This window comes from Salvelinus namaycush, unplaced genomic scaffold (assembly GCF_016432855.1).
Source record: "Salvelinus namaycush isolate Seneca unplaced genomic scaffold, SaNama_1.0 Scaffold220, whole genome shotgun sequence".
NCBI lineage: Eukaryota > Metazoa > Chordata > Actinopteri > Salmoniformes > Salmonidae > Salvelinus > Salvelinus namaycush.
Window position 1 is genome coordinate 242,570 of NW_024059009.1, and position 15,000 is coordinate 257,569.

The 15,000-nt window shown below is 42.8% G+C and overlaps 1 protein-coding gene across 1 annotated transcript in view; it reads left to right on the forward strand.

The window, feature by feature from the left end:
- Positions 1-15,000, forward strand: part of LOC120038429 (neurobeachin-like) — a gene marked incomplete at its 3' end in the record, with an annotated part of 84,440 nt that overhangs the window by 35,369 nt on the left and 34,071 nt on the right. Inside the window, exon 9 of the mRNA XM_038984197.1 lies at positions 1,582-1,728. Within this exon, the coding sequence (XP_038840125.1) occupies positions 1,582-1,728 (147 nt within the window). The remainder of the gene's footprint in view (positions 1-1,581; positions 1,729-15,000) is intronic.

Consider the following 15,000-nt stretch of genomic DNA (forward strand, 5'->3'; position numbering starts at 1 on the left):
AACCAGGTGACGCTGTGTAATGTAACTATAACCAGGTGACGCTGTGTAATGTAACTATAACCAGGTGACTCTGTGTAACCTGAATATAACCAGGTGACTCTGTGTAACGGGACGATAACCAGGTGACTCTGTGTAATATAACGATAACCAGGTGACGCTGTGTAATGTAACTATAACCAGGTGACTCTGTGTAATGTAACGATAACCAGGTGACTCTGTGTAATGTAACGATAACCAGGTGACTCTGTGTAATGTAACGATAACCAGGTGACTCTTGGTAATGTAATGATAACCAGGTGACTCTGTGTAATGTAACGATAACCAGGTGTTGCTGTGTAATGTAACGATAACCAGGTGACTCTGTGTAACGTGACGATAACCAGGTGACTCTGTGTAATGTAACGATAACCAGGTGACTCTGTGTAACGTGACGATAACCAGGTGACTCTGTGTACCCTGACTATAACCAGGTGACTCTGTGTAACGTGACTATAACCAGGTGACTCTGTGTATGCTCTTAGCTAGCTGAGTAGCGTGATCAGGGATTTCTATTGGAACGGCAGCTCCTTCCTTTAGTTGTAGTGACTCAGTTTGATCTTCCTCAGTCGGGAGATTAGTGATGCCTGGGAGAATTATCATACACATGTCTGTGTGTATGTGCGTGCATGCCTTCGTCCTGTGTGCGTCTGTACCTCTCTGTGTGTGTGTGTGTGTGTGTGTGTGTGTGTGTGTGTGTGTGTGTGTGTGTGTGTGTGTGCGTGCGTGCGTGCGTGCGTGCGTGCGTGCGTGCGTGCGTGTGTGTCAGCACTGACAACAGAAAGAAACACAAGTGTTTTTGATCATGTCTGGAACTGCCTTCCCACTCAGGCTGTGAGATCCAGTTTAGAGAACAGATTTGTCACAGCGATGCAGGAGAGAGGGAGAGAGAGAGAGAGAGGGAGAGAGAGCGATAGAGAGAGAGAGAGAGAGAGAGAGAGAGGGAGAGAGAGCGATAGAGAGAGAGAGGCAGAGGGAGAGAAGGTAGAGGGAGGTACATGAAAACGGAGAGAGAGAGAGGAGACAGATGGGCTGGAGAGAGAGACCAAAATAAGATAAACTAAAATAGAAAAACCAGAGAAGGAGAGAGGAGTGAGAGAAGGAGAGAGAGAAGGAGACCGAGGAGACAGAGAAGGAGTGAGAGAAGGAGAGAGAGAAGGAGAGAGAGAAGGACATAGAAGGAGAGAGAGAGACAGAGAAGGAGAGAGAGGAGAGAGAGAAGGCGAGAAGGAGAGAGGAGGAGAAAGAGAGGAGAGAGAGAAGGAGACAGTAAAGGACCATCTCAATATTACCAACTCTCCCTACAGTTGAATGAATAGATGGACACTGTGAGATCTGTTGATGCTGCATATAAACTGTTACTGTCTTCACACCTGTGTTTATCCATGTTCTCTCTCTCTTTTCTCCCTCTTGCTCTCCATCCTCCCCCTCTTTTTCTCTTCTTGCTCTCCCTCCCTCCCCCTCTCTCCCTCCCTCTCCCTCCCCCCCTCTCTCTCTCTCTCCCTCCCTCTCCCTCCCTCCCCCCCTCTCTCTCTCCCTCTACAGAGTTATGATAAGTGTTTTCTAGGTTCGTCGGAGACGGCGGATGCTAACAGGGTGTTCTGTGGTCAGCTGGGAGCTGTTTACGTGTTCAGTGAGGCTCTCAACCCCGCTCAGATCTTCGCCATACATCAACTGGGTCCCGGCTACAAGGTAAAACGCGCTACACACAGAAACACACACACACACACACACACACACACACACACACACACACACACACACACACACACACACACACACACACACACACACACACACACACAGACACACACACACACACACACACACACACACACACACACACACACACACACACACACACACACACACACCTTTGTGTTGTTTCAAAAACACCAATGTCCTTTTCCCTGTCAGTTTGGCACCTGCCTAGGCCAAGAATCTGGAATTATAGAATTGTGCGGTGATTCTATAGAATCTCACACACACACCCTAGGAGTCTTTCCCTCCCCAGGATCATTACTGACGTTCCAGAATGTTTTGCAGCAGTAGATTGTTCAGGATCGTTCCTGACGTTCCAGAATGTTTTGCAGCAGTAGATTGTTCAGGATCATTCCTGACGTTCCAGAATGTTTTGCAGCAGTATATTGTTCAGGATCATTACTGACGTTCCAGAATGTTTTGCAGCAGTAGATTGTTCAGGATCATTACTGACGTTCCAGAATGTTTTGCAGCAGTAGATTGTTCAGGATCATTCCTGATGTTCCAGAATGTTTTGCAGCAGTAGATTGTTCAGGATCATTCCTGACGTTCCAGAATGTTTTGCAGCAGTATATTGTTCAGGATCATTACTGACGTTCCAGAATGTTTTGCAGCAGTAGATTGTTCAGGATCATTCCTGACGTTCCAGAATGTTTTGCAGCAGTAGATTGTTCAGGATCATTCCTGACGTTCCAGAATGTTTTGCAGCAGTAGATTGTTCAGGATCATTACTGACGTTCCAGAATGTTTTGCAGCAGTAGATTGTTCAGGATCATTCCTGACGTTCCAGAATGTTTTGCAGCAGTAGATTGTTCAGGATCATTACTGACGTTCCAGAATGTTTTGCAGCAGTAGATTGTTCAGGATCATTCCTGACGTTCCAGAATGTTTTGCAGCAGTTGATTGTTCAGGATCATTCCTGACGTTCCAGAATGTTTTGCAGCAGTAGATTGTTCAGGATCATTACTGACGTTCCAGAATGTTTTGCAGCAGTAGATTGTTCAGGATCATTCCTGACGTTCCAGAATGTTTTGCAGCAGTAGATTGTTCAGGATCATTACTGACGTTCCAGAATGTTTTGCAGCAGTAGATTGTTCAGGATCATTACTGACGTTCCAGAATATTTTGCAGCAGTAGATTGTTCAGGATCATTACTGACGTTCCAGAATGTTTTGCAGCAGTATATTGTTCAGGATCATTACTGACGTTCCAGAATGTTTTGCAGCAGTAGATTGTTCAGGATCATTACTGACGTTCCAGAATGTTTTGCAGCAGTAGATTGTTCAGGATCATTACTGACGTTCCAGAATGTTTTGCAGCAGTAGATTGTTCAGGATCATTACTGACGTTCCAGAATATTTTGCAGCAGTAGATTGTTCAGGATCATTCCTGACGTTCCAGAATGTTTTGCAGCAGTATATTGTTCAGGATCATTACTGACGTTCCAGAATGTTTTGCAGCAGTAGATTGTTCAGGATCATTCCTGACGTTCCAGAATATTTTGCAGCAGTAGATTGTTCAGGATCATTCCTGACGTTCCAGAATGTTTTGCAGCAGTAGATTGTTCAGGATCATTCCTGACGTTCCAGAATGTTTTGCAGCAGTAGATTGTTCAGGATCATTACTGACGTTCCAGAATGTTTTGCAGCAGTAGATTGTTCAGGATCATTACTGACGTTCCAGAATGTTTTGCAGCAGTAGATTGTTCAGGATCATTCCTGACGTTCCAGAATGTTTTGCAGCAGTAGATTGTTCAGGATCATTCCTGACGTTCCAGAATGTTTTCCAGCAGCAGATTGTTCAGGATCATTCCTGACGTTCCAGAATGTTTTGCAGCAGTAGATTGTTCAGGATCATTACTGACGTTCCAGAATGTTTTGCAGCAGTAGATTGTTCAGGATCGTTCCTGACGTTCCAGAATGTTTTGCAGCAGTATATTGTTCAGGATCATTACTGACGTTCCAGAATGTTTTGCAGCAGTAGATTGTTCAGGATCATTCCTGATGTTCCAGAATGTTTTGCAGCAGTAGATTGTTCAGGATCATTACTGACGTTCCAGAATGTTTTGCAGCCGTAGATTGTTCAGGATCATTACTGACGTTCCAGAATATTTTGTAGCAGTAGATTGTTCAGGATCATTACTGACGTTCCAGAATGTTTTGCAGCAGTATATTGTTCAGGATCATTCCTGACGTTCCAGAATGTTTTGCAGCAGTAGATTGTTCAGGATCATTCCTGACGTTCCAGAATGTTTTGCAGCAGTAGATTGTTCAGGATCATTCCTGACGTTCCAGAATGTTTTGCAGCAGTAGATTGTTCAGGATCATTCCTGACGTTCCAGAATGTTTTGCAGCAGTATATTGTTCAGGATCATTACTGACGTTCCAGAATGTTTTGCAGCAGTAGATTGTTCAGGATCATTCCTGACGTTCCAGAATGTTTTGCAGCAGTAGATTGTTCAGGATCATTCCTGACGTTCCAGAATGTTTTGCAGCAGTTGATTGTTCAGGATCATTCCAGAGCATTCCACCTCTCTACTGCTTGTTTATCAAATCTGATTGCTCAATGTGTTCTTTCACTGGATAGGGAGGTGTGTTTGGTTTGCGTGTGTGTGTGTGTGTGTGTGTGTGTGTGTGTGTGTGTGTGTGTGTGTGTGTGTGTGTGTGTGTGTGTGTGTGTGTGTGTGTGTGTGTGTGTGTGTGTGTGTGTGTGTCTGTGTGTGTGTAATTGCACGTAGGCTTGACCATGTTCCTGTCTTCATAATTGGCTAATGTAGCATAACGTCTTGGAAGAGAGAGAGAGAGGGACACACACAGAGAGCGAGAGAGAGAGAGAGAGAGAGAGAGAGAGAGAGAGAGAGACACAGAGCGCGAGAGAGAGCGAGAGAGAGACACACAGAGAGCGAGAGAGAGAGAGAGAGAGAGAGAGAGAGAGAGAAGAGAGAGAGACACACAGAGATGGAGAGAGAGAGAGAGAGCAGAGAGAAGAGAGAGAGAGAGACACACAGAGAGCGAGAGAGAGAGAGAGAAGAGCGAGAGAGAGACACACACAGAGAGCGAGAGAGAGAAGAGAGAGAGAGAGAGAAGAGAGAGAGAGAGCTCATGGGCTCCTGAGTTCTTCTACAAATAAAAATAGAATTAGAGTTGGATAAATTTAGATAAACGTAGATATTTCCACAGGGACTTATACAGGATACTAACCTCTACATCAACACCTTAAATCCAAATCCAAATTCCAAAATTAAAACCATGATTTTGGACAAAATTACGTGAATGGATTCTTACTACCAAGGACTATCAAGAAAAGACTTGTAACAAACCAAAAGCTGCAGGTGAAACAGAGAGGAAGCTGGAAATACCATCCAACACAACACTGAGTGAGTAACGTTCAGTCTGAACCTGGAAATACCATCCAACACAACACTGAGTGAGTAACGTTCAGTCTGAACCTGGAAATACCATCCAACACAACACTGAGTGAGTAATGTTCAGTCTGAACCTGGAAATACCATCCAACACAACACTGAGTGAGTAACGTTCAGTCTGAACCTGGAAATACCATCCAACACAACACTGAGTGAGTAACGTTCAGTCTGAACCTGGAAATACCATCCAACACAACACTGAGTGAGTAACGTTCAGTCTGAACCTGGAAATACCATCCAACACAACACTGAGTGAGTAACGTTCAGTCTGAACCTGGAAATACCATCCAACACAACACTGAGTGAGTAACGTTCAGTCTGAACCTGGAAATACCATCCAACACAACACTGAGTGAGTAACGTTCAGTCTGAACCTGGAAATACCATCCAACACAACACTGAGTGAGTAACGTTCAGTCTGAACCTGGAAATACCATCCAACACAACACTGAGTGAGTAATGTTCAGTCTGAACCTGGAAATACCATCCAACACAACACTGAGTGAGTAATGTTCAGTCTGAACCTGGAAATACCATCCAACACAACACTGAGTGAGTAACGTTCAGTCTGAAGATACGTCTGAAGACAAAAAGTAAAAGACAATCATCTCTAGGTAATTGTGTTATATACAGCTAAGTAAATTAGGCTACTAAGCTACCAAGCTGCTAGGACACAACAGACCCGGTGACACCTTCAATTAGTACTGAAGTGTTAAGTCAGATGTGTGGAAACTCTTGAGCCCAACAACAGTAGCAGAGTTTCACAGCCCCCCCCCCCCCCACTCAAATACAGAGGCCTTGAATCCCCCCCCCCCCCACTCAAATACAGAGGCCTTGAATCCCCCCCTCCACCCAAATACAGAGGCCTTGAATCCCCCCCCCACCCAAATACAGAGGCCTTGAATCCCCCCCCCCCCAAATACAGAGGCCTTGAATCCCCCCCCCCCCCCCAAATACAGAGGCCTTGAATCGCCCAACCCCACCCAAATACAGAGGCCTTGAATCCCCTCCCACCCAAATACAGAGGCCTTGAATCCCCCCCCCCCCCACCCAAATACAGAGGCCTTGAATCCCCCCCCCCCCCACCCGAATACAGAGGCCTTGAATCCCCCCCCCCACCCAAATACAGAGGCCTTGAATCCCCCCACCCACCCAAATACAGAGGCCTTGAATCCCCCCTCCCCCCATCCAAATACAGAGGCCTTGAATCCCCCCCTCACCCAAATACAGAGGCCTTGAATCCCCCCCCCTCACCCAAATACAGAGGCCTTGAATCCCCCCCCCCCCCCCAACCAAATACAGAGGCCTTGAATCCCCCCCCCCCTCACCCAAATACAGAGGCCTTGAATCCCCCCCCAACCAAATACAGAGGCCTTGAATCCCCCCCCCCCTCACCCAAATACAGAGGCCTTGAATCCCCCCCCAACCAAATACAGAGGCCTTGAATCCCCCCCCCACCAAAATAAAGAGGCCTTGAATCCCCCATGTTTTATCCCTGTCCAGAGGCCTTTGAATCCTCCAACCAAGAATTCACAAAATGGGACAAACACCGAATTGAGACACTGCATACAGAATTCAGCAAAAATATCCTCTGTGTACAACATAAAACACCAAATAATACATGCAGAGCAGAATTAGGCCGATACCCGCTAATTATCAAAATCCAGAAAAGAGCCGTTAAATTCTACAACCACCTAAAAGGAAGTGATTCCCAAACCTTCCATAACAAAGCCATCACCTACAGAGAGATGAACCTGGAGAAGAGTCCCCTAAGCAAGCTGGTCCTAGGGCTCTGTTCACAAACACAAACACACCCCACAGAGCCCCAGGACACCAACACAATTAGACACAACCAAATCATGAGAAAACAAAAATATAATTACTTGACACACTGGAAAGAATTTACAAAAAAACAGAGCAAACTAGAATGTTATTTGGCCCTAAACAGAGAGTACACAGTGGCAGAATACCTGACCACTGTGACTGACCCAAAATTAAGGAAATATTTGACTATGTACAGACTCAGTGAGCATAACCTTGCTATTGAGAATGTTCGCCGAAGGCATATATGACCATATTAGAGACACATATTTCCCTCAGATTACTCAGAACCACACAGAATTTTAAAACAAACCCAATCTTGATAAACTCCCATATCTACTGGGTGAAAGACCACAGTGTGTCATCATCACTGCAGCAAGATTTGTGACCTGTTGCCACAAGAAAAGGGCAACCAGTGAAGAACAGACACCATTGTAAATACAACCTATATTTATGCTTATTTATTTTCCTTTTTGTACTTGAACTATTTGTACATCGTTACAACACTATATAGACATAATATGACATTTGAAATGTCTTTATTCTTTTGGAACTTCTGTGGGTGTATTATTTACTGTACACTTTTTATAGTTTATTTAACTTTTGTTTATTATCAATTTCACTTGCTTTGGCAATGTGAACGTATGTTTCCCATGCCAATAAAGCCCTTAAATTGAAATTGAAATTGAATTGAGAGACAGAGAGATCTGTGAGAAGTCAGTCAGAACACAATCTACTGTCCCTATACTGCCTTTTCACTGACACAAGATGAATACACACACATGGACACACGCTGATACGCACACACACACACCAACAAGCTCTCATAATCTCACTGTAGCTCTCATAATCTCACTGTAGCTCTCATAATCTCACTGTAGCTCTCATAATCTCACTGTAGCTCTCATAATCTCATAATCTCACTGTAGCGCTCATAATCTCACTGTAGCTCTCACAATCTCATAATCTCACTGTAGCTCTCATAATCTCACTGTAGCTCTCATAATCTCACTGTAGCTCTCATAATCTCACTGTAGCTCTCATAATCTCATAATCTCACTGTAGCGCTCATAATCTCACTGTAGCTCTCATAATCTCACTGTAGCTCTCATAATCTCACTGTAGCTCTCATAATCTCATAATCTCACTGTAGCGCTCATAATCTCATAATCTCACTGTAGCGCTCATAATCTCACTGTAGCTCTCATAATCTCACTGTAGCTCTCATAATCTCACTGTAGCTCTCATAATCTCACTGTAGCTCTCACAATCTCATAATCTCACTGTAGCTCTCATAATCTCACTGTAGCTCTCACAATCTCATAATCTCACTGTAGCTCTCATAATCTCACTGTAGCTCTCACAATCTCACTGTAGATCTCATAATCTCACTGTAGCGCTCATAATCTCATAATCTCACTGTAGCGCTCATAATCTCACTGTAGCTCTCATAATCTCACTGTAGCTCTCATAATCTCACTGTAGCTCTCATAATCTCACTGTAGCTCTCATAATCTCACTGTAGCGCTCATAATCTCACTGTAGCTCTCATAATCTCACTGTAGCTCTCACAATCTCACTGTAGCTCTCATAATCTCACTGTAGCTCTCACAATCTCACTGTAGCTCTCATAATCTCCAAATGTAACATTTCAAAGTTGCTCCAAGCAGCAAATTTGGAAGTTAATGGGTTACGTTTAGGCACTCATTCTGACTGGTTGAGGTACGTACATTTTTTTAAAAACTAGGCAAGTCAGTTAAGAACAAATTCTTATTTAAAATAACAGGCCAAAACTGGTCAAATCCTAAACCGGAAGACACTGGGCCAATTGTCCGTCGTCCTATGGGACTCCCAATCACGGCTGGCTGTGATATAGCCTGACTATAGTCTCAGAGCCGAGGTGTGTGTTAACATTACTAGTTAGTGACTATAGTCTCAGAGCCAAGGTGTGTGTTAACATTACTAGTTAGTGACTATAGTCTCAGGGCCAAGGTGTGTGTTAACATTACTAGTTAGTGACTATAGTCTCAGAGCCAAGGTGTGTGTTAACATTACTAGTTAGTGATTATACGTCTCAGAGCCAAGGTGTGTGTTAACATTACTAGTTAGTGACTATAGTCTCAGAGCCAAGGTGTGTGTTAACATTACTAGTTAGTGACTATAGTCTCAGAGCCAAGGTGTGTGTTAACATTACTAGTTAGTGACTATAGTCTCAGAGCCAAGGTGTGTGTTAACATTACTAGTTAGTGACTATAGTCTCAGAGCCAATGTGTGTGTTAACATTACTAGTTAGTGACTATAGTCTCAGAGCCAAGGTGTGTGTTATCATTACTAGTTAGTGACTATAGTCTCAGAGCCAAGGTGTGTGTTAACATTACTAGTTAGTGACTATAGTCTCAGAGCCGAGGTGTGTGTTAACATTACTAGTTAGTGACTATAGTCTCAGGGCCAAGGTGTGTGTTAACATTACTAGTTAGTGACTATAGTCTCAGAGCCAAGGTGTGTGTTAACATTACTAGTTAGTGATTATACGTCTCAGAGCCAAGGTGTGTGTTAACATTACTAGTTAGTGACTATAGTCTCAGAGCCAAGGTGTGTGTTAACATTACTAGTTAGTGACTATAGTCTCAGAGCCAAGGTGTGTGTTAACATTACTAGTTAGTGACTATAGTCTCAGAGCCAAGGTGTGTGTTAACATTACTAGTTAGTGACTATAGTCTCAGAGCCAAGGTGTGTGTTAACATTACTAGTTAGTGACTATAGTCTCAGAGCCAATGTGTGTGTTAACATTACTAGTTAGTGACTATAGTCTCAGAGCCAAGGTGTGTGTTATCATTACTAGTTAGTGACTATAGTCTCAGAGCCAAGGTGTGTGTTAACATTACTAGTTAGTGATTATAGTCTCAGAGCCAAGGTGTGTGTTAACATTACTAGTTAGTGACTATAGTCTCAGAGCCAAGGTGTGTGTTAACATTACTAGTTAGTGACTATAGTCTCAGAGCCAAGGTGTGTGTTAACATTACTAGTTAGTGATTATAGTCTCAGAGCCAAGGTGTGTGTTAACATTACTAGTTAGTGACTATAGTCTCAGAGCCAAGGTGTGTGTTAACATTACTAGTTAGTGATTATAGTCTCAGAGCCAAGGTGTGTGTTATCTTGTTTTTCTCAAATATAATGAATAGCAGGTGCACAGACTGAATGTGTGTGTGTGTTTGTGTGTGTGTGTTTGTGTGTGTTTGTGTGTTTTTGTGTCCGTGTTTGTCTGTGTCTGCTAATGAGTGTTTGGTAGTGTATCGTTGCCAACAAGCTGTTCACTAGACACTGAGAGGTCTGATCATTAGCCTGCCTATCCACACCGTGGTGTGTGTGTGTGTGTGTGTGTGTGTGTGTGTGTGTGTGTGTGTGTGTGTGTGTGTGTGTGTGTGTGTGTGTGTGTGTGTGTGTGTGTGTGTGTGTGTGTGTGTGTGTGTGTGTGTGTGTGTGTGTGTGTGTGTGAGGTGCGAGGGTTAGGCTAAATGTGGTGAGAGAGGAAGAGAGAGACACATTATATGGATTTGTTTGGGAGAGGGAGAAAGAGAGAGGGAGAAAGAGAGAGAGAGAGAGAGGGAGAGGGAGAGAGAGAGAGGGAGAAAGAGAGAGAGAACCATTATATGGATTTGTTTGGGAGAGGGAGAAAGAGAGAGAGGAGAGAGAGGTAGATCTTGAGCGAGAGAGAGGAGAGAGAGAGACAGAGAGAGAGAGGAGAGAGAGGTAGGTCTTGAGCGAGAGAGAGGAGATGGCCCTTCCTTGGACACTGTGCGATCTAACCTCCAAACGAGCTTCAATGCCATACAACACTCCTTCCGTGGCCTCCAACTGCTCTTAAACGCTAGTAAAACCAAATGCATGCTTTTCAACCGTTCGCTGCCTGCACCCGCCCACCCGACTAGCATCACCACCCTGGACGGTTCCGACCTAGATTATGTGGACATCTATAAATACCTAGGTGTCTGGCTAGACTGTAAATTCTCCTTCCAGACTCATATTAAACATCTCCAATCCAAAATCAAATCAAGAATCGGCTTTCTATTTCGCAACAAAGCCTCCTTCACTCACGCCGCCAAACTTACCCTAGTAAAACTGACTATCCTACCGATCCTCGACTTCGGCGATGTCATCTACAAAATAGCTTCCAACACTCTACTCAGCAAACTGGATGCAGTTTATCATAGTGCCATCCGTTTTGTTACTACAACACCTTATACCACCCACCACTGCGACCTGTATGCTCTAGTCGGCTGGCCCTCGCTGCATGTTCGTCGCCAGACCCACTGGCTCCAGGTCATCTATAAGTCTATGCCAGGTAAAGCTCCGCCTTATCTCAGTTCACTGGTCACGATAACAACACCCACCCGTAGCACGCGCTCCAGCAGGTATATCTCACTGATCATCCCAAAAGCCAACACCTCATTTGGGCGCCTTTCCTTCCAGTTCTCTGCTGCCAGTAACTGGAACGAATTGCAAAAATCGCTGAAGTTGGAGACTTTTATTTCCCTCACCAACTTTAAACATCTGCTATCTGAGCAGCTAACCGATCGCTGCAGCTGTACATAGTCCATCTATAAACAGCCCACCCAATTTACCTACCTCATCCCCATACTGTTTTTATTTATTTACTTTTCTGCTCTTTTGCACACCAGTATGTCTACTTGCACATTATCATCTGATGATTTATCACCCCAGTGTTAACCTGCTAAATTGTAATTATTCGCTCCTATGGCCTATTTATTGCCTTACCGCCTTTTGCACACAATGTATATAGACTCATTTTTTCCCCCTACTGTTTTATTGACATGTTTATTGTTTATTCGATGTGTAACTCTTTGTTGTTGTCTGTTCATACTGCTATGCTTTATCTTGGCCAGGTCGCAGTTGTAAATGAGAACTTGTTCTCAACTAGCCTACCTGGTTAAATAAAGGTGAAATAAAATACAAAAAATAAAAAAGAGAGAGAGATAGAGAGAGAGAGCCCAAGCCAATGGCATGTACCAGATGCTCAGCAGGCTCTGCTCACACTTACTGGTCTGATGTAAAAACCACACGACCAACAACATTGGACACAAAGTCTTCACTATCTCATCCTGGAATATCCAAGTCATGATGTCATCTGCCTTTGGCCTAAAAATCAGTAACCCAGACTTTATCAAAGAAATGCAGACATTGACATCCTACAAGAAACATGGTATAACTGGTTGCCTTGTAGGTTACAGAGAGCAGCTAGTCCCATCCACCACACTACCAGGAATAAAACAGGGAAGAGACTCAGGGGGTTTTCTAATGTGGTATAGAGCAGACCTAACCTACTCAAAGGAAATGATCTCAACATAGACAAATGTCCTCATGTCTGCTACCTATATCCCCCCACTAGAATCCCCATACTTTAATGATAACAGCTTCTCCATCCTAGAGGGGGAGATCAACCATTTCTAGGCCCAGGGACTGGGACTAGTCTGTGGCGACTTAAATGCCAGAACTGGACAATAGCCTGACACCCTCAACACACAGGGGGACAATCACATGCCTGGAGGTGACAGCATTCCCTCCCCCATATGCCCCCCTAGACATAACTACGACAACATAACCAACAAAAAGGAGTCACAACTCCTGCAGCTCTGTCGGACACTGGGTATGAACATAGGCAATGGTAGGCTTCGAGGGGACTCCTACGGTAGGTACACCGATAGCTCATCTCTTGGCAGTAGTACTGTAGATTACTTTATCACCAACCTCAACCCAGAGTCTCTAGGAGCGTTCACAGTCAGCCCATTAACACCCCTATCAGATCACAGTAAAATCGCAGTCTACCTGAACAGAGAAAAACTCAATCATGAGGCATCAAAGCCAAAGGAACTGAATAATATTAAGACAGGCTATAGATGGAAGAAAAGTAGTGTGGAAATCTGCCCAAAAACTTTTAGGCAACAACAAATTCAATCTTTCTAGACAATTTCCTTTACAAAATGTTTCCCTGTAATAGTGAAGGTGTAAACCTGGCAGTAGAAAACCTAAACAGTATATTTGACCTCTCAGCTTCTCTATCAAATAAAAAAAATTCAAACAGACAACCTAAGAAAATCAATAACATTGACAAATGGTTTGATGAAGAATGCAAAAACCTAACAAAGAAATTGAGAAACCTGTCCAACCAAAAACATAAAGACCCAGAAAACCTGAGTCTACGCCTTCACTATGGTGAATCCATCCATGGCCATGACCATGTGTGTGTGTGTGTGTGTGTGTGTGTGTGTGTGTGTGTGTGTGTGTGTGTGTGTGTGTGTGTGTGTGTGTGTGTGTGTGTGTGTGTGTGTGTGTGTGTGTGTGTGTGTGTGTGTGTGTGTGTGTGTGTGTGTGTGTTTGTGCGTGCGTGCGTGCATGTGTGCGTTGCCTGTGTGTGTGTGTGTGTGTGTGTGTGTGTGTGCGTGCGTGCATTGCCTGTGTGTGTGTTTGTGCATGCGTGCGTGCGTGCATGTGTGTGTTGCCTGTGTGTGTGTGTGGCCTAGCTGTCCTGCTGTTCATCTTGCCGTAACCAATGGTGATTGATGATTGGAATGTTCTCATTCTGTCTTCCTGTGACCGTGTTCTACACACTCAGACAGGCTGAGACTGGCTGAGAGACAGGCTGAGAGACTGGCTGAGAGACAGGCTGAGAGACTGGCTGAGAGACAGGCTGAGAGACTGGGAGTCAGTCAGGACTTTTGAATTTCATGTGTCAGACATCATCTCAATGACTGGGAGTCAGACAGGGCTTGTGTGTGTATTTGATTGTCTTTGTGAGACGTGTAAGAGGATTTAGACAGACCTTATTTAAATATTATGATACAACATATTGATAGTCTACATTCATATTGTCACGCCCTGCCCATAGAGAGGTTTTTATTCTCTATGTTGGTTAGGCCAGGGTGTGACTAGGGTGGGCATTCTAGTTTCTTTATTTCTATGTTTTCTGTTTCTATGTTTTGGCCGGGTGTGGTTCTCAATCAGGGACAGCTGTCTATCGTTGTCTCTGATTGGGAATCATACTTAGGCAGCCTGTTTTTCCACCTTAGTTGTGGGTAGTTGTCTGTGTTAGTGGCCTGTATGGCCCTAGTCAGCTTCACGTTCGTTTTTGGTGTTTCTTGTTTTTGTTGGCGACATTTTAAATAACAAGAAATGAACGCTCACCACGCTGCACCTTGGTCTCCTTCCGACGACGGCCGTGACACATATAATAATATATTACAGTAATACTTATATTCAAATAATAATATATTACATACATCCTTATATTAATATGATAATATATTACAGTAATAGTTATATTCATATAATAATATATTACATACATCCTTATATTCATATGGTAATATATTACAATAATAGTTATATTCATATAATAATATATTACAGTAATACTTATATTCATATAATAATATATTACAATAATAGTTATATTCATATAATAATATATTACAATAATACTTACATTCATATAATAATATATTACAGTAATCATTAAATTAATATGATAATATATTACAGTAATCATTATATTAATATGATAATATATTACAGTAATACTTATATTCATCTAATAATATATTACAGTAATATTTATATTCATATAATAATATATTACAGTAATACTTATATTCATCTAATAATATATTACAGTAATATTTATATTCATATAATAATATATTACAGTAATATTTATATTCATATAATACTATATTACAGTAATATTTATATTCAAATGATAACATATTACAATATATGCTACATTCACATGATACTGCCAGGTAATCATTCCTTTTGAAGTCATTATCCTCCAATGATAATGTTGACTGTAATCTTTCAGACCTGTCTAATACTTAACATCTTCTACGGTAATATACCGTAATAGTTTAACCAGTTACAGCCAAAAGCACTTCGATTGGTTT